Here is a 21,259-nt window from a genome sequence, read left to right as displayed (position 1 = left end):
CAAGGAGAGAAAGAGAGAGGGCACAGTTATAAAGAATGAAAGTAAAAGAACAAAAATAAAGAAAAGCCCTCCAAGTGCCTTTATGAACAGTAGTGCTAGTATGGTTAGTGCAAACAGAAAGACAGACTGCAGCCTGTACTGTAGCTATGGCCTGATGTCCTTGGTGACTGTCACTAGAAGGCCCTGGTCTGAGGCTGAGCCCACTCCTATGAATACTCATGAGGCCACTGCTGTCAACACAGAGGAGATTTGCTGCAAAATGCTGCTCTCATTTCGTAAAGTCCTCTGGATAAATAATTTATGATTTACAAGCCTTGCCATTTAGTAATTGTTCTCTAATAAGCTCCTTCAATGGCGTGATTAAGTGGGGGCCTGCTCCCTTCCTACCTGCTGTTTTAACTGTGAACACTGGTTAACCTCTAATTCCTCCCAAACCCGGATCCGGGAGCACCCCCCACAGTAAAAAAGCTGACTAGCATAGCCTAGCATAGCGTCACAAGTAAATACTAGCATCTAAATATCATTAAATCACAAGTCCAAGACACCAGATGAAAGATACACATCTTGTGAATCCAGCCATCATTTCTGATTTTTAAAATGTTTTACAGGGAAGACACAATATGTAAATCTATTAGCTAACCACGTTAGCAAAAGACACCACTTTTTTTACTCCACCAGTTTTTTACTCCATCAGTAGCCATCACTAATTCGACCAAATAAAGATATAAATAGCCACTAACCAAGAAACAACTTCATAAGATGACAGTCTGATAACATATTTATTGTATAGCATATGTTTTTTTAGAAAAATGTGCATATTTCAGGTATAAATCACAGTTCTACATTGCAGCTGCAATCTGAAATAGTGCCGAAGCTGCCAGAATAATTACAGAGACCAACGTCAAATACCTAATTACTCATCTTAAAACATTTCTGAAAAATACACAGCGTACAGCAAATGAAAGCCCAACATCTTGTGAATCCAGCCAATATGTCAGATTTTTTAAGTGTTTTACAGCGAAAACACAATATAGCATTATATTAGCTTAGCACAATAGCCAGAAACACAAGCAATTTACCAGCAGCACAGGTTAGCGATCGTAACAATACAGCAAAAGATATATAATTTTGGACTAACCTTGATATACTTCGTCAGATGACAGTCCTGTAACATCATATTACACAATGCATATAGGTTTTGTTCGAAAATGTGCATATTTAGCAGCACAAATCGTTGTTATACAATGTGATCAGTGGCAACAGGTCATGCATTCTGGCCGGCGCCATCTTGGAAAGGCACCTAAGTTTACGATTATTTATCGATTAGATTGACTAAAAAATACAGGTTGGACAGCAAATGAAAGATGCATTAGTTATTAATGCAACCGCTGAGTTAGATTTTTAAAATTAACGTTACTAGACATACAGTGTGCGTTACAGCCAGACTAGTGCCGCAATAACGGCGGACAAATGCGTTTACATTTTTCCACATAAATACGGAATAACATCATAAATAGTTCTTACTTTTGGACGAGCTTCCATCAGAATCTTGGGCAAGGTGTCCTTTGTCCAAAAGAATCGTTGCTTGGTTGTAAAACGTCATCTTCAACTTCGGAATTAGCAGCTAACAATAGCTATGTGGCCACAACATTCCCAAATCCCCAAAACGCAATACTAAGGAAATTCCGAAAATAGCAATATACTCGCATAAACTGATATAACTCGGTTTAAAATAACTTCGTTATGATGTTTCTAACACCTATATCGAATTAAATTACAGACGGATATAGCTAAGGCCGATAACTGAGCGTTTCAAAATGCCATCTTGAGGTCTTGCTTTGCGCAATGACGAACGACGAAAAGAGAGCGCACTTCGTTCCTTGGCCTTTTATAAGCTCTGAGAACTACGTAGACACTCCATTCCACTTCTCATTGGTTACTGACATCCAGGGGAAGGCGGGTGCAGTTCATGTCGACCCATAGGATACATACAGAGCTTTAAACTGATCTGAGAACAGAGCCTCGTTTTCAGACCTTCGCAGTTCCTGTCATGGATTTCGCTGCAGAAAGAGTTCTGGTTCACCCACAGACATAATTCAAACTGTTTTAGAAACTAGAGATTGTTTTCTATCCAATAGTAATAATAATATGCATATTGTACGAGCAAGAATTGAGTACGAGGCAGTTTAATTTGGGAACGATAAATGTCCAAGTTGAAACAGCACCCCCTGTAGTGTCAAGATTAACATGCAAAACACAACCAGGCAGGAATGAAGCACAGCTTTCCATCTACCGTACCATTCAAAAGTTTGGACACACCTACTCATTCAAGGTTTTTTCTTTTTTTTTTTTACTATTTTCTACATTGTAGAATAATAGTGAAGAGATCAAAACTATGAAATAACAAATATGGAATCATGTAGTAACCAAAAAAGTGTTAAACATATCAAAGTATATTTTATATTTGAGATTCTTCAAAGTAGCCACCCTTTGCCTTGATGACAGCTTTGCACACTTTTGGTATTCTCTCAACCAGCTTCATGAGGTAGTCACCTGGAATGCATTTCAATTAACAGTTGGGCCTTGTTAAAATATATTTTATGGCATTTCTTTCCTTCTTAATGCATTTGAGCCAATCCGTTGTGTTGTGACAAGGTATTGTATTTATTATGGATCCCCATTAGCTGCTGCCAAGGCAACAACTACCCTTCCTGGGGTCCAGCAAAATTAAGGCAGTTTATACAATTTTAAAAACATTACAATTCATTCACATTAATTTCACAACACACTGTGTTCCCTCAGACCCCTACTCCACCACTACCACATATATACAGTACAAAATCCTTGTGTACGTGTGTGTATAGTGTGTATGTTATTGTGTGTGTGTGTGTGTGTATGCAAGTGTCTGTGTCTAAGTTTGTGTTGCTTCACAGTCACCGCTTTCCATAAGGTGTTTTTTAAATCTAATTTTACTGCTTATGTGAGTTACTTGATGTGGAATAGAGTTCCATGTAGTCATGGCTCTATGTAGCACTGTGCTTCTTCCATAGTCTGTTAGAGACCTCTTATGGCATGTCTTGTGGGGTATACATGGGTTTCCAAGCTGTGCGCCAGTAGTTCAAACAGACAGCTCGGTGCATTCAACATCTCAATACCTCTCATAAACACAAGTAGTGATGAAGTCAATCTCTCTTCCACTTTGAGCCAGGAGAGATTGACATGCATATTATTAATATTAGCTCTCTGTGTACATCCAAGGGCTGCCCTGTTCTTAACCACTTGCACATTTCCTTTTTTTCCCACTTGCACAAGTCCTTTTTTGTGGCACCTGACCACACGACTGAACAGTAGTCCAGGTGCGACAAAACTAGGGCCTGTAGGACCTGCCTTGTTGACAGTGCTGTCAAGAAGGTAGAGTAGTGCTTTATTATGGACAGACTTCTCCCCATCTTAGCTACTGTTGTATCAATATGTTTTGACCATGACAGTTTACAATCCAGGGTTACTCTAAGTAGTTTAGTCATATCAACCTGCTCAATTACCACATTATTTATTACAAGATTTAGTTGAGGTTTAGGGTTGAGTGAATGATTTGTCCCAAATACAATGCTTTTAGTTTTAGAAATATTTAGGACTAACCTATTCATTGCCACCCACTCTGAAACTAACTGCAGCTCTTTGTTAAGTGTTGCAGTCATTTCAGTCACTGTAGTAGTTGACATGTATAGTGTTGAGTCATCTGCATTCATAGACACTCTGGCTTTTCTCAAAGCCAGTGGTAATTCATTAGTAAAGATTGAAAAAAGTAAGGGGCCTACTAGACAGCTTCCCCGGGGAATTCCTGTTTCTAACTGGATTATGTTGGAGAGGCTTCCATTAAAGTACACCCTCTGTGTTCTGTTAGATAGGTAACTCTTTATCCACAATATAGCAGGGAATGTAAAGTCATAACACATACGTTTTGCCAGCAGCAGACTGTGATCGATAATGTCAAAAGCCGCACTCAAGTCTAACATGACAGTCCCCACAATCTTTTTATCATCAATTTCTCTCAGCCAATCATCAGTCATTTGTGTAAGTGCTGTGCTTGTTGAATGTCCTTCCCTATAAGTATGCTGAAAGTTTGTTGTCAATTTGTTTACTGTAAAATAGCATTGTATCTGGTCAAACACAATTTTTTTTTTTAAAGTTTACTAAGGGTTGGTTACAGTCGGCTTTTTGAGCCAGTAAAGAGGGCTTTACTATTCTTAGGGAGCGGAATGACTTTTGCTTCCCAAGAAGGAGAGGTAGGGGTGGTATACAGAAGATAGCCCAATTCCATATTACGGGAAGAACAGCTCAAATAAGCAAAGAGAAACGAAAGTCCATCATTACTTTAAGACATGAAGGTCAGTCAATCAGGAAAATTTCAAGAACTTTGAAAGTTTCTTCAAGTGCAGTCGAAAAAACCATCAAGAGCTATGATGAAACTGGCTCTCATGAGGACCGCCACAGGAAAGGAAGACTGAGAGTTACCTCTGCTGCAGAGGATGAATTCATTAGAGTTACCAGCCTCAGAAATTGCAGCCCAAATAAATGCTTCACAGAGATCAAGTAACAGACACATCTCAACATCAACTGTTCAGAGAAGACTGTGTGAATCAGGCCTTCATGGTCTAATTGCTACAAAGAAACCACTACTAAAGGACACCAATGAGAAGAAGAGACTTGCTTGCTCCAAAGAACATGAGGAATTGACATTAGACCCTTGGAAATCTGTCCTTTGGTCTGATGAGTCCAAATTTGAGATTTTTGTGTCTTTGTGAGACGCAGAGTAGGTGAACGGATGATCTCCACATGTGTGGTTCCCACCGTAAATCATGGAGGAGGAGGTGTGATGGTGTGGGGGTCCTTTGCTGGTAACAGTCTGTGATTTATTTATAATTTAAGGCACACTTAACCAGCATGACTACCACAGCATTCTGCAGCGATACGCCATTCTATCTGTTTTACGTTTAGTGAGACTATCACTTGTTTTTCAACAGGACAATGACCCAACACACCTCCAGGCTGTGTAAGGGCTATTTGACCAAGAAGGAGAGTGATGGAATGCTGCATCAAATGACCTATCCTCCCCAATCATCCAAGCTCAACCCAATTTAGATGGTTTGAGATGAGTTGGACCGCAGAGTGAAGGAAAAGCAGCCAACAAGTGCTCAGCATATCTGGGAACTCCGTCAAGACTGTTGGAAAAGGATTCCAGGTGAAGCTGGTTGAGAGAGTGTACAAAGCTGTCATCAAGGCAAGGGTGGCTACTTTGAAGAATCTAAAATCGAAAATATATTTTGATTTGTTTAACCGTTTTTTGGTTACTACATGATTCCATATGTGTTATTTCATAGATTTGATGTCTTCACTATTTTTCTACAATGTAATTTTTTTTCAAATAAAGAAAAATCCTTGAATGAGTAGGTGTGTCCAAACTTTTGACTGGCACTGTATATCCGTCAACTACTGTGTCTTACCTGCTCGTTACGTACAACACTCATATCTGATGCAACTATCACATCCCTACCCTCAGTCTCTGAATGGATTCCGGAAATATTTGGCTTCATAAATAAATTATGCATTGAGTTAGAGGCCTTCAGGGTTCAAATAATTGGACCTGTTCCAAAATGGACCTGGGGCTATCCCATCTCGACCCGATATGCATACATTTATTATTAAAATATAGAGACCTGTGGACAACTAGACCCGTTACGTATTGACCTGGTCAGATCCAGACCCATTCCGATCCAAGTGAGAGAGGAGAACAAAATTAAATTTTTAAGCTAGGAGCTGATAAAGCGCAAATGAGAGGAGGTAGAGCGAGGTGATGCTCTAGCAGGGGCAATGCTGTGTGTTTAGGGTGCTGTGAGTGTGAGCGAGTGACATGGAACAGGGAGGAGGGAGGGAGAGACTAGAGACAGCAACCAACCAAGCCGACTCGTGCAATAGTAGACTATAGCTGCCATAGCTAGGTTATTTATCATACAATATGATTACGTAGTACCTGTCTTGACTGCATCAAACCGGGAGTAAATAGTTAAGCTTGCTAGGCTAATAGAGGCTGAATGCACTTTCTCGTCCTACACAGTTACAAAACAACAACTATTCCATTCAGAATATAAAGTAGCAGCCTACCTGTTGGCTCTTGATCATTGTAGCCTATCTTTCTTTAACTGATTAGATATCTCCTAACTTTTGCCCCTCACAGAGTTTCTATGACTGTAGCCTATTGTCTCTTTGATGACTTATGATTGGCCAACAATAAAAACAAGCTACACGTGCCACTTTTGTGAAAAGCAAAGAGCAGCAGCATAAATGATACAATTTCTCAATCTCTCTCTCTGTCTCTCTCTCTACTGCAACAGTCGCGTTCAAAACTAGGTTTAACACAATGTCAGAATGACCTCACATTAAGTTATTACAGTATCTTTCATTGCAGGGACAGCTCTCTGTTCAGAGAGGAAGTCCTCCAACTGTAATATCACACATCTGCTCCCGTGTTGTAAGGTGGTTAGAGGAGAGTGTTCCAGCTCTATCTCTCCATGCCCTGTTGGCACCCTGGAGCAAGTGATTTCACTGCTATCTCAGTCTCACTGAGGTGCTAAGCTTTCCATTCTATCCAGCCTAACCTGGCCTAGCCTCTTCCTCCTTTTTCCACCCTCCTCCTCTTCCTCCTTGCTCCTCCTCCTCCCCAGGCTGGTCATGATAAACGAGAGGAAGGAGGGACGAGGGGATGAGTCTGTGGGCCCCAGATCCAGCTGTGATAGTTTTTACCCACCTGCTTAGATAAAACAGCCACTGTAAATTAACACACAATGTGTGGCAAGGGAGGTGAAAGGCACACACACACACACACACACTCTGATACACACACACACTATGGTGCTGAAAGTATCAAAGATAAGAGATTTTATTTCCGTCTAACCTTTTTACAGTGGGGGGAAACAGAAAGTGCTATCCTGGTCTAAATTACCTTGGGCCCGATTCCGACCTGAGTTAAGCACGTGTCACGCCCTGACCTTAGAGAGCTTTTTATGTCTCTATTTTGGTTTGGTCAGGGTGTGATTTGGGTGGGCATTCTATGTTCATTTTTCTATGTTTTGTATTTCTTTGTTTTGGCCGGGTATGGTTCTCAATCAGGGACAGCTGTCTATCGTTGTCTCTGATTAGGAACCATACTTAGGTAGCCTTTTCCCACCTGTGTTTTGTGGGTAGTTGTTTTCTGTTTTGTGTTTGCACCAGACATAACTGTTTCGTTTTGTTCCACTTTGTTATTTTGTTTCAGTGTTCAGTTTGAATAAATAATCATGAACATGTACCACGCTGCGCTTTGGTCCTCTTCTTCAGACGAGCGTTACAGCACGCATAAATGGAACTTATTTCTCTTTTTATGCACTTTTCTCTCTGTGTATTCTGACCTTGAACTTAAGCATGAGCATAGTGTGCTATTCACCTGCTATTTGTTTTGGGTGGAGATTGAATAAATGAAGGTGTGGTGGAGGTGTGTCTACAGATACGTCGGTTTCTGACCTTGAATTGATTCCATAATAATTCCACCACATTTATGTGTGAGGAAACCATGAATAAGTGGAAAAATGTCTTTCAATTGATCCCTAATATTTGGAACTCGTTCTCTTGATATATTCTATTAAGTCTGTTGACAAAATTCGAACTAAAAGGTAAACCGTATTTAAAGGGATGGCTTAAGATAAATGTACTAAAAACCCTATTGAATGAACACTCCACAAGAAACTCTGTTGGCCAGCAACTGGGAGGGTTTTCAGCAGTTGAATTACATTTATTCAACAAGTGCAAGTGAACCACGCCTGCAAAGCCCGTTATACACCTTCATAAGGTAAGTCTGAATACCAACTATTTAGAAGTATGTAGGAAAGGCGTGCATAAGAAAGGAGTAATTTCCTATGTTGGAATCGGGCCCCTGGTGAATAGTGATAACCCTGTGTATTCTCTCATGTACTGTATCTGTATGTTTGGTAGTGGTGTGTAGGGTACATTTGTGTCTAGTTGTGTTGATATTTGCACAAAAACAATCACTGGGTCGCTCTCTTTTATTTCCAATGTGTTCATCTTTTTATTTGTCTGTAACTTTGACTTGAGAAGTTGCTTGTTGGTTTCATATTTGTACCTGGTCCATTTCCCTGTCACTGTTATCACATTTCTGTGAAATTCCTCTTATTCCCCTCTCCTCTCATCCAACTCTGTTTGCCTGAAGCTCACCAGCACTGTAAGACAATGGAACACTACAAATCTAGATCTTGCTACGGTAATGCTAACATGTAGGGATAGATATTGATCGGTATGCTGGTTCTATTTTCAGTGCCCGTGGATACTCTGAACACATTTAGTGTAACCTTGCCAGAATGCCCACGCTTCAGTTATGCTAGAACTCTTCCACGTCTTGGCAACACAGAAGCCTATGATACTGTGCATGGCTATATAATTACTAAGATTTGTTTGTGTGTTTAGGTGTGCGCGTGTGTGGGCATACAATCAAACAAATAGTGTGCAGTCTATGCCAGGCTTCGGAAGTTGCAATCTGCTGTCTGTGTAATGTACAGTCAGAGGAAATGAGTGGCATGGCAATAAAAAAAAACATGTCAGGGAGAGGAAGCTGAACAAGATGTCCAAAGAGGAAATGAAGAACAATGGCTTTATTGTTGAGAGAGTGAGAGAAAGAGTGGAGGATAGACCAGTCGGCTTAGAGCTACGGTTTTAGTGGACTGAGAGGAGGTTTTATAGCAGTGAGATAAATAGTGAAGCACTTGAGTGACGAGTAGGGTACTGGAGTCCCAGACTCACCATGTTCAGATTCTCAGTATCTCTGTGCTAATTCGAGAACGTACATTGACTATATCCAAACGTCTTGCACAGTGATATCAAAGTCAAAATATGATCATTTTCAACAATTAGTATTATTTTGGTTGGATTCAGAGAGGGAATAGCCTAAGTGGTATTCTTATTTACTGTCATGCTGGGCCTCTCTCTATCTCTTTTCGTATCCCTCCTCTATTTCTCTTCTCCTTCTTTCTCTCTCTCCCTCTCTCCCTTTCACACACTCTTTCTATATATCTATCTCTCTTTCTCTCTCTCCCTCTCTCTCGCTCCCTTTCTTGGCAGCTACATTCCATTAAACCTTCAAAGATAACTGATGACTGCCATGCTGAGGTCCTTTTTTTTCTTTCTCTCTATTTTATTTATGATTGGCCTCCCTCTGGATAGGAAGGCGTGCAATTCCTAACATAATGTTATATTTCCTGGCCTGTCCTCAGTGACACAGAAAAACACAACCATTCTTTAAAAGCCCAATGCTACTGTACCTAGAGGGCAAATAGATGTTGTCCCAGTTCTGGCCTGGCTTGATACCATTTTTAGTAATCTCGTTTCAGATATAGGCTTCCGCTTTTTGTTTTCTCAAAAGCAATATTTTCCAGATTTTATGAGAAAGCAATACCCGCTAACATTTCTCATGTAATGCATTTCAATTGGGTTTTAAGACAGATTGCAAAGGGCTCCACACACCAAACATGTTTAATATCCCAGCTAGTGGTCCTGTATTGTACAAATTGTAGTGAGGGAGATGAGAGGTAGCTTTGGTGCCACAGGTGCCTATAGTAGGCTACACATGACCTTTTTGATGGACATCCATTTGTGAGATTTGAACAGAGCCAGGTCTTAACCCCCATGGAGTGCTCAGCCATGTCCTAAATCCCATTGGAGAGCTCAGCCATGTCCTAAATCCCATTGGAGAGCTCAGCCATGTCCTAAATCCCATTGGAGAGCTCAGCCATGTCCTGAATCTCATTGGAGAGCTCAGCCATGTCCTAAATCCCATTGGAGAGCTCAGCCATGTCCTGAATCCCATTGGAGAGCTCAGCCATGTCCTAAATCCCATTGGAGAGCTCAGCCATGTCCTAAATCCCATTGGAGTGCTCAGCCATGTCCCAAATCCCATTGGAGAGCTCAACCATGTCCTAAATCCCATTGGAGAGCTCAGCCATGTCCTAAATCCCATTGGAGAGCTCAGCCATGTCCTGAATCCCATTGGAGAGCTCAGCCATGTCCTAAATCCCATTTGAGAGCTCAGCCATGTCCTGAATCCCATTGGAGAGCTCAGCCATGTCCTAAATCCCATTGGAGAGCTCAGCCATGTCCTAAATCCCATTGGAGAGCTCAGCCATGTCCTAAATCCCATTGGAGAGCTCAGCCATGTCCTAAATCCCATTGGAGAGCTCAGGCAGTATGAAGCACAGCATCAAAACATCTCCTTGATGTGCTCTCGCCCCAACAAGGACACATAGTGAAACACATCCTGTCTGTCTGTCGTTGGTTACTTCCCACCACAAGGCTTGTGATTCAGCCTCAGATCTTCCATGGTCCCAGCGGGTGATATCGCAGAGCACTTCCCAGTCTTGGTGCACCTCAGGAGGGACACAGCTCCAACTTTGTATCCACTTCAAAGTGGAAGAACACAGAGGCTACTGTATTTTTTTTCTGTCAGACCAAACAGTGCAATACTTCTTATTTTTTTACCACTGTAGGCATGTGTATGATACATGTGACTCGTGTGATGTGTGCTTCAGGGATAACAGCCCTAACGTCAGTGGAGAGCAGATATCCCTCCAAACAGAACATGGAACACTATCACCTTGTTCTATTATATGGCTTTGAAACCAGTGGTTTCTGTGTTAACTCTCTTTCAGCAGTCCAGCTCATTAGATATTTGATGAGCCTGTTTAGCTTTTAGCACCACGAGTCAGTTTTCCGTCTTTGAAGGAAGTCTGTTTGTTTTTGTCAAGCTCAAGTAGGCCACTATCTCTTTCTTAATGAGCCAGATAGTCCATATTAATATTTCAGTCCTATTTGCAGAGAAAATACCCCCTCCCTATACACGCACGCACGCACGCACGCACGCACGCACGCACGCACGCACGCACGCACGCACGCACACACACACACACACACACACACACACACACACACACACACACACTCCCCTAACAGTGTAATTTTCAGACCATGGGAGACACCACCATGTCTCGTTCTGTCTCATTATCAGAATCCCCAGTCTCTATCAGCCTCATTATTTATCTCTTTAGCGCAGAACTAGGGGACAATTCAAAAACACTCCTTCCACTCTCTGTTCCCCTCCCTCTTTCCATCTGTGTCCCACACTCTCTTCCACCCTCGTCCCAGCGCTCTTTCTCTATCTCCTCCCCCTGTCTTGCTGGGCCTTGGGCTGACATAGCATTGTCACAGAAGTAGGTGTGAGGTTGAATCTCAGCATGCTGGCTGCTCAGTCTCCTCAGTGTAGGGCAGGATAGGAGCTGCCATATACAGAACATACAGTACACACTGGTGCACAGCCATGATTAATATTCCTTCCACAGTTTGGCAGATAAATCACACTCACGCCTCACTGCATTTTGTCTTTTCAGCATGTAGGACATGCACCGAGTAAACATCCCACCTGTCTATACAGCAGACATGCTTGGTTTATGTGAAATGGCCTTGTCCTCTTCTTTCTCCTTTCCCATCTCTTCTTGGTGTCCTTTCTCTCTCTCTCTCCCGTTGTCCTCTTCTCTCTCTCCTCAGTCTTCAGAAGCTCTGAGCCTGTGTGGTGTTATTACCATTTATATTAATAGTGTCGAGCACTATGTGCCTGGAACGTGCCCTTAGCCGCTCACGCGTCTTTTTCTCTCTCCAAGTGGTCCGTGAACTCTATAAAACATTTTCAGATGTGTCTGTTGGATTCACAGGATGTGCTATCCCCTCAGTAAGTAGCAAAGACTTGAATTGTCTCGTTTGTGCTGGAGAAAGGGGCAAATTGGGCTGTGCTGTCAGACACAAGCAGAGGGAGAAAAGGTTGGAGAGATTGAGGGGTGGAGAAGAGGGGAGGTGGGGACGTGTGCATGCGTGTTTGCATGGGTGTGTTGGCTAGATGGATGGGAAATCTTTGGGAAGCGCTCCCAGGGCTCTGGCCACTCGTTTATCTCCCTCCTTCCTTCACATTGATGGCTGTTGTTCTAAAGGATAAAGTGTGGAGGTGGATAAACGCAGCCTGTCAGTCAAAGCCAGCATAGTGAGGGATGGAGGGGCCAGGCCTACCATGGCACTTACTCAACCCCCTGAGAGGCCACACAGAGGATACATTAACATGCCACCTGCATAGGCCTCATGATTAATCGCACAGGCCCATTAATGTTGGGTAAATGTTTTCCTCGCTCTCATGCAAGATATGAATACATTGAGTATAGCAGTGGTTCCCAACCAGAGTACTAGGACCCCTGGGGGTACTTGGTCTATCCACAGGAGGTACTTGAGAAGACTCATGAGACCATAGGCCTACTGGTCAAATGCACATGAGGGGGTACTTCAGGGGTACACCAGGCAGAGCAAAATTCAGTTGGTGGTACAGTAACCGATAAAGGTTGGGCACCACTGGAGTACAGTACTGTATAACATATTTGTTTCTGTGAGTGGGTGTACACTTATAGATGTGGTATACATATTGTATGGATATAGGTGTGTGTCAGCACCTGTGTGGGTGCGTGTGCATGCTTTATCAGTTGGCCCAATGATTGAGCAGAGAAGTCAAATATAGAATTGTTAGAATATATTGCTAGAATAAGACCCCCTCGCAGCATGTACACCATAACCACAATCATCACATACATTGGATGCTCCCAACGTATACCGACATCCACACATGACACTTTGTGTGATACAAATTATATGTTTTGATGTGTTTTATTTAGTTCCTCTATAGGTTTATTTCTAGGTTCCTGTCTTTCTAGGGAGTTTGTCCTAGCCACCGTGCTTCTACATCTGCATTGCTTACTGTTTGGGGTTTTAGGCTGGGTTTCTGTATAAGCACTTTGTGACAACTGCTGTTGTAAAAAGGGCTCTATAAATACATTGATTGATTGATATTTGTTCTCACAACAATGCCATAATTCCCCTGGATAGGGCCTTTGTAATTGACGAGGTTATTAGTTATAATCTGAATAATTACTGCTCTGCTCTGGGAGTCACTCAACAGTGAGAGGGTGTGCTGAGCTATGAACACTCTGAGCCAGTACAAAGAGGAAATGAAACCTGGAGGAACGAAACCTGGAGGAAACTAATTGGTTAATGTTGTTAAGATGCTCTGAATGAAGATGTATGGTCAATATGTTTATATCCCTGGGCGCAGGGACGGGCACAAATGGTTGGCCAGCCCTGGCCCACGGTCAGCACAGTTTAGGAAGCCAGCAGATTGGCAATAATGATGAGTGGGCCAGGTCACTTCCTCTCCCCGGGCCTTTGATGTGAGGGGAGATGTTGATTGTTTCTGTCTGAGGAATGTTCCATCTTCAGAGGAGCTGTTCTATCAGTCCCAGACGGCGTGAGAGGAGGGGGTATTTTTTGCGTGACCATGACCCTGCTCTGGTGGTTAGCACGTTCAAACCATCTCCGACCATCTCCGGGGGTCTGGTTGCTGTTCTAACTTTTGAGATTTGTGATGTTGGATCCCGTGTGGAGCAGCGGGGGCTCCTTCCCTGTTCAAACATGGTTGCTTGGAGTTGAGATGGAGCTTGTATGTTTTACCGCGCTCTGCCTACCCTGTTTTTAAGCTACAGGAATGGAGAAATGGTGTTACAGACCCCCTAAGGCCATGAAACAAGGCATGATTCCTCCCCTGTCCTTCCCTTTCCTCTCTCTCAAGAATTACAGTTGTCTTCTACCCAGGTTGTTTTTCTTAGCTGTTGATTTAGAATTACAGTTGTCTTCTACCCAGGTTGTTTTTCTTAGCTGTTGATTTAGAATTACAGTTGTCTTCTACCCAGGTTGTTTTTCTTAGCTGTTGATTCAGAATTACAGTTGTCTTCTACCCAGGTTGTTTTTCTTAGCTGTTGATTCAGAATTACAGTTGTCTTCTACCCAGGTTGTTTTTCTTAGCTGTTGATTCAGAATTACAGTTGTCTTCTACCCAGGTTGTTTTTCTTAGCTGTTGATTCAGAATTACAGTTGTCTTCTACCCAGGTTGTTTTTCTTAGCTGTTGATTCAGAATTACAGTTGTCTTCTACCCAGGTTGTTTTTCTTAGCTGTTGATTCAGAATTACAGTTGTCTTCTACCCAGGTTGTTTTTCTTAGCTGTTGATTTCGGTGTGCAGGTCGGAGGTCCCAGTGTTCTCTTCGCTGTGTGTGTGTGTGTGTGTGTGTGTGTGTGTGTGTGTGTGTGTGTGTGTGTGTGTGTGTGTGTGTGTGTGTGTGTGTGTGTGTGTGTGTGTGTGTGTGTGTGTGTTTGGTGTCTGTCATTGTTTCCCAGTCAATACATCTCTCTCCTTCTCTCTGGCATTGTGGTATTGGAATGATAGTGTAGTGGGTGTTTTTCTGCTCACAATGGGAAATATGAATATGTCATGTCCATTCTTTGCTTTCTTTCTGGGCGAAAATAATATTATGTTGTGGTTGCTCCTTTTCTTAAGGTTAGAAAAGGATTTATGCGGGGCAGGAATGAAGATTTACAGAATATATATTTGTTTATCATTGTATTTCCCTCTGCATTGTCATGCTCCATGACTGCTGTTCCTCCCTATCCCCTGCTGTGACGCTCCCTGTGAGTTTCAGTCAACCCATATGCTATTGATATGAGTGAGGTGACCTGTGGTCTGTAACAACTCACAGTGACCTGTGTTAATAGAGCTTGAGATCACATCTCGCTCTGTCTGTCTGTCTGTCTGTCTGTCTGTCTGTCTGTCTGTCTGTCTGTCTGTCTGTCTGTCTGTCTGTCTGTCTGTCTGTCTGTCTGTCTGTCTGTCTGTCTGTCTGTCTGTCTGTCTGTCTGTCTGTCTGTCTGTCTGTCTGTCTGTCTGTCACTCACTCACTCACTCACTCACTCACTCACTCACTCACTCACTCACTCACTCACTCACTCACTCACTCACTCACTCACTCACTCACACACACACACACACACACACACACACACACACACACACACACACACACACACACACACACACACACACACACACACAAACAGGAGACAGGCCTAATACAAAGCTGCTTGCTCTCCATAAGCCTGTGCATATTTGTCCAAGCTTTTCTGGGAACTCAGAGGGGAAAAGACCTTTCATTTCAACACGTTTGCATTCACTCAGGAATGTCAACAACCAATCCCCTGGTTCCTTTGTTTGTGTTGTGTTTTATTATGTGTGTGTGTTTGTGTGTGTGTATATCTGTGTGTGTGTGTGTGTGTATATCTGTGTGTGTGTGTATATCTGTGTGTGTGTGTATATCTGTGTGTGTGTGTATATCTGTGTGTGTGTGTATATCTGTGTGTGTGTGTGTGTGTATATCTGTGTGTGTGTGTGTGTGTGTGTGTATATCTGTGTGTGTGTGTGTGTCTGTGTGTATATCTGTGTGTGTGTGTGTGTGTGTGTATATCTGTGTGTGTGTGTATATCTGTGTGTGTGTGTGTGTGTGTGTGTATATCTGTGTGTGTGTGTGTGTGTATATCTGTGTGTGTGTGTGTGTGTATATCTGTGTGTGTTTGTGTGTGTGTATATCTGTGTGTGTGTGTATATCTGTGTGTGTTTGTGTGTGTGTATATCTGTGTGTGTGTGTGTATATGCTTCATATTTCTTGACTTATCTGCAGCCCGGGACTGCATAATGATGACACAGGGGTGACATTGAAGTGAAAAGAGCATGGCAGTGCTGGCACCATAGGATGTCAGGTCTGTCCTTCAGTGGGATGATATACTGGGGACACTCTGTACCTGGTCACACTCTGTATACTATATGTCCCGTGTCCTCTTATACTCTCTGTACTGCTGCTAAACCCATGGTCACCAGTGCTAGTCCTGGTGAATAACAGGGTGTGCAGGCTTTTGTTCTAGCCCTGATTCAACTGAACAAGCTCTTGAAGCTCTCCAGAATCTCTCATCGCCATGTGAATCACACTGTGACCCACAACACAGCACATAGTGCTCCAGTCAAACATGCAGCACAATAATAGTCTACCCTGGTTGCTGAGGTGCTCTAGTGTTCGGTGTGCTGTGTGTAAAGGATTTTTCTGTTTGTCTGACATGAGTATGGAGAAAGTGTCCCCACCTGCCACTTCTCTTCTGGACTGAATGCAAAGCGACCAGTGATCCACAGCCCTCAATACGGAGAGGTTATAATATGTAAGACCCCGCCATGCAACCTGCTTTCACTTTATGAAAGGATGTCTCCACTGACTCAGCTAGCACTCTCTCCCTGTGTGTGTGTGTGTGTGTGTGTGTGTGTGTGTGTGTGTGTGTGTGTGTGTGTGTGTGTGTGTGTGTGTGTGTGTGTGTGTGTGTGTGTCTGTGTGTGTGTGTGTGTGTGTGTGTGTGTGTGTGTGTGTGTGTGTGTGTGTGTGTGTGTGTGTGTGTGTGTGCGTGCGTGCGTGCGTGTGTGTTTTGGGGCATGTACTGTAGAGCTGCATTGCTGTTGCCATCAATTTTTATCTGACAGAAGAAGCTGATGGCATTAGGGTTCCATTTGAACACATGCTTTACTATGGGATCTACAGTTGAAGACACCTTAGCCAAATACATTTAAACTCAGTTATTCACAATTCCTGACATTTAATCCGAGTAAAAATTCCCTGTCTTAGGTCAGTTAGGATCACCACTTTATTTTAAGAATGTGAAATGTCAGAATAATAGTAGAGAGAATGATTTATTTCATATTTTATTTCTTTCATCACATTCCCAGTGGGTCAGAAGTTTACATACACTCAATTAGTATTTGGTAGCATTGCCTTTAAATTGTTTAAATTTGGTCAAAAGTTTTTGGTAGCCTTCCACAAGCTTCCCACAATAAGTTGGGTGAATTTTGGCCCATTCCTCCTGACAGAGCTGGTATAATTGAGTCAGGTTTTTAGGCCTCCTTGCTCGCACACACTTTTTCAGTTCTGCCCTTAAATTTTCTATAGGATTGAGGTCAGGGCTTTGTGATGACCACTCCAATACCTTGACTTTGTTGTCCTTAAGATATTTTGCCACAACTTTGGAAGTATGCTTGGGGTCATTGTCCATTTGGAAGACCCATTTGCGACCAAGCTTTAACTTCTAACTGATGTCTTGAGATGTTGCTTCAATATATCCACATAATTGTACTTCCTCATGATGCCATCTATATTGTGAAGTGCACCAGTCCCTCCTGCAGCAAAGCACCCTCACAACATGATGCTGCCACCCCTGTGCTTCACGGTTGGGATGGTGTTCTTCGGCTTGCAAGCCTCCCCCTTTTTCCTCCAAACATAACGATGGTCATTATGGCCAAACAGTTCTATTTTTGTTTCATCAGAACAGGGCACATTTCTCCAAAAAGTACGATCTTTGTCCCAATGTGTAGTTGCAAACCGTAGTCTGGCTTTTTTATGGCAGTTTTGGAGCGGTGGCTTCTCCCTTGCTGAGCGGCCTTTCAGGTTATGTCGATATAGGACTCATTTTACTGTGGATATAGATACATTTGTACCTGTTTCCTCCAGCATCTTCACAAGGTCCTTTGCTGTTGGTCTGGGATTGATTTGCACTTTTCGCACCAAAGTACGTTCATCTCTAGGAGACAGAACGCGTCTCCTTCCTGAGCGGTGTGACGGCTGCGTGGTCCCATGGTGATTATACTTGCGTACTATTGTTTGTACAGATGAACGTGGTACCTTCAGGCGTTTGGAAATTGCTCCCAAGGATGAACCAGACTTGTGGAGGTCTACAGTTTTTTTTCTGAGGTCTTGGCTGATTTCTTTTGATTTTCCCATGATGTCAAGCAAAGAGGCACTGATTTTGAAGGTAGGCCTTGAAATACATCCACAGGTACACCTCCAGTTGACTCAAATGATGTCAATTAGCCTTTCAGAAGCTTCTAAAGCCATGGCATCATTTTCTGGAATGTTCCAAGCTTTTTAAAGGCACAGTCAACTTAGTGTTTGTAAACTTCTGACCCACTGGAATTGTGATACAATGAATTATAAGTGAAATAATCTGTCTGTAAACAATTGTTGGAAAAATGACTTGTGTCATGCACAAAGTAGATGTCCTAACCGACTTGCCAAAACTATAGTTTGTTAACAAGAAATTTGTGGAGTGGTTGAAAAAGGAGTTTTAATGACTCCAAGCTAAGTATATGTAAACTTCCGACTTCAACTGTGTATTAGGAACCCACAGAATTCCTCAAATAGATCAAAGGAGGTTGTGCTGCTTTGTGTAAGAATTACAGCAGCGTGGAAAATGCAACTGGAATAATATTGACAATATTGATCATATGAGAAAGTGCCAGGAAATGGGTTTTATTACACGCATGCACGCAAGCACACACACACACGCACATGCACACACACACACACACACACAAACAAACAAACAAACAGTCTCCAGAAGAATGGAGATTCACCTTGACAGGAGATACAGTGAGGAATGAGAGACGGGCCTGCCGTGTGTGCGTGTGCGTGTGTATGTGTGTGTGTGCTTGTATGTGTCTTGCTTTATTGAGGTATTGCATTTAACTTCTCATCTTAAACAATAGGGTTGAAATATATTTCATTTTATCAGGCTGATACATGTACATTGAGTGTACAAAACATTAGGAACACCTGCTCTTTCCATGACATAGACAGACTAGGTGAATCCAGGTGAAAGCTATGATCCATTATTGATGCCACCTGTTAAATCCACTTCAATCAGTGTAGATGAATGGGAGGAGACAGGTTTAAGAAGGATTTTTAAGCCTTGAGACAATTGAGACATGGATTGTGTATATGTGCTATTCAGGGGGTGAATGGGCAAGACAAAATATTTATGTGCCTTTGAACAGGGTATAGTAGTAGGTGCCAGGCACACCGGTTTGTGTCAAGAACTGCAAAGCTGCTGGGGTTTTCACACTCAACAGTTTCCCGTGTGTATCAAGAGTGGTCCATCACCCAAAGGACATCCAGCCGACTTGGCAAAACTGTGGGATGCATTGGAGTCAACATGGGCCATCATCCCTGTGGAACGCTTTCGACACCTTGTAGAGTCCATGCCCCGACGAATTGAGGCTGTTCTGAGGGCAAAAGGGGGTGCAACTCAATATTATGAAGGTGTTCCTAATGTTCTATACACTGAGTGTTTGTACACACACAAACCCTGTCACCCTACAGTGAAGCACCAATCTTCACTCCCCCTCTCTCTCGTACACACACATACCCACGTCCCACCACCCCCACACTTGATTTATTGATGATTCTGATTCTGTGACGCACAGTTGATGATGATGCAGTGTGTGTCTCTGTGGTTTTTGTATTTCCCATCTGAAACCCACACCACACAGATCCTGGTGTTGAGGATGTAGTGGTGTAGCTGTGTTGCGTTTGACGGAGCTGATCCTTCCCTGAGGACGTTCGGAGACGCTGAGGGATCTCTTTTCCCTGATTAAAAACCCTTTATCTCAGAGCAGGACACACGCTACGTTCTTAAGCCCACCCGCCTGGATGTGTGTCTGCGTGTGTGTGCAACTGCATGTGAGTTTTGCCTGCTGCACATCACCATGACAACCGGTCTGATGGACCATGTTGCCTGTGCTTTATGTCTGCATGTGTTTATGAAAGCGGGAGAGATAAAATTAAAGGGGGCTCTAACTCTGAGTCTAACTGTACACCCTTCCAGTCTGGAGAGGGCTGTTTGTGCAGGCTTTTTAAGCTACAGTACTAGTGCTGTAGATCTGTGTGGATCAGTGTGTCTGTCTCTGAGAGCAGAGTGGACAACATATTGAGGACCATGCAGGGTGTTTCTTTATGCAGCGCTATGGGAGAAAACTATTCTATAACCAATGTATGACCTTATGACTTCATGCTGGCTGTAAACAGAGCAGGCCTGTGTATAATTCAAGAATTCAGAGAAACCCCACAGAGGAGAGAGAAGTCAGAGAGCAGAACACACTCCCATTTTTATGTGCTGTGGCTTTGCAGACATGGTCATGAATGATGCAATTTGGAGATCCAAGCTGTTCCTTGAGAGAGGTGGAAGTTTTACAGATGGATGCCTAACACTTTCATTCATACTCTCTCCCTCTCTTTGTCCCATTCTCTCTCTCTCTCTTTGTGCCATTCCCTCTCCCTCTCTTTGTCCCATTCTCTCTCCCTCTCTTTGTCCCATTCTCTCTCTCCCTCTCTTTGTCCCATTCTCTCTCCCTCTCTTTGTCCCATTCTCTCTCTCCCTATCTTTGTCCCATTCTCTCTCTCCCTCTCTTTGTCCCATTCTCCCTCTCCCTCTCTTTGTCCCATTCTCCCTCTCCCTCTCTTTGTCCCATTCTCCCTCTCCCTCTCTTTGTCCCATTCTCCCTCTCCCTCTCTTTGTCCCATTCTCTCTCCCTCTCATTGTCCCATTCTCTCTCTCCCTCTCTTTGTCCCATTCTCTCTCTCCCTCTCTTTGTCCCATTCTCTCTCTCCCTCTCTTTGTCCCATTCTCTCTCTCCCTCTCTTTGTCCCATTCTCTCTCTCCCTCTCTTTGTCCCATTCTCTCTCTCCCTCTCTTTGTCCCATTCTCTCTCTCCCTCGCTTTGTCCCATTCTCTCTCTCCCTCTCTTTGTCCCATTCTCTCTCTCCCTCGCTTTGTCCCATTCTCTCTCCCCCTCTCTTTGTCCCATTCTCTCTCCCTCTCAGATGCAGATCTACATGTATAACTCGGATGACTTTGACAGCCTCAGTGCTGCCATGCGGCAGAAGAGGATCATTGCAGCGATGTCGGTCTTCTTTCAGGTGAGAACATCTCTCTCGTCTTTTAGGCTTTTCAAACAGAGGGTTTTGACATGACCCTCTAGCAGTGTTGGATTCTAGCTTGGAATATACTCTCATTCATGTTAGTATACTAGAAGTACTTTACATGTATAATATTATTGTTAAGGGATCCTATGGAGAGGGCCAAAGGGTAGCAGTCTGGTTTCAGTCACTGATACGGTTGGATAGCCGTGGATTAGGGAGGAGTGAGGAATGTGGGCCGAGGTCAGGTCAGATGAAGTGACAAAGAAGAGTTCTATTACACACACACCACCTAGTTTCCTGCCTAGCAACAGATATGTATTGGCTGTCTAGATGTTCAAGGAGGAGACTCCGCCTAGTAGGAGGGTATAAATATATGTGCTTGTGTAAACATGTCTTTGCAGCTGTGTGACCCAGTGGGTGAATAAACTTGGTTTGAGCTTTGTCAAGTTGTCCGTTCTG

The 21,259-nt window shown here is 43.1% G+C and overlaps 1 protein-coding gene across 1 annotated transcript in view; it reads left to right on the top strand.

Annotated features, from left to right (window-relative positions):
• LOC120065619 (receptor-type tyrosine-protein phosphatase gamma-like) overlaps positions 1-21,259 on the top strand; it is a 133,331-nt gene that overhangs the window by 33,707 nt on the left and 78,365 nt on the right. Inside the window, exon 4 of the mRNA XM_039016675.1 lies at positions 20,702-20,797. Coding sequence (XP_038872603.1) covers positions 20,702-20,797 — 96 coding nt within the window. The remainder of the gene's footprint in view (positions 1-20,701; positions 20,798-21,259) is intronic.

Source organism: Salvelinus namaycush, chromosome 20 (assembly GCF_016432855.1).
Source record: "Salvelinus namaycush isolate Seneca chromosome 20, SaNama_1.0, whole genome shotgun sequence".
Lineage (NCBI taxonomy): Eukaryota > Metazoa > Chordata > Actinopteri > Salmoniformes > Salmonidae > Salvelinus > Salvelinus namaycush.
The sequence above is the reverse complement of the archived record's forward strand: the minus strand, read 5'-3'. Positions and strand labels throughout refer to the sequence as shown.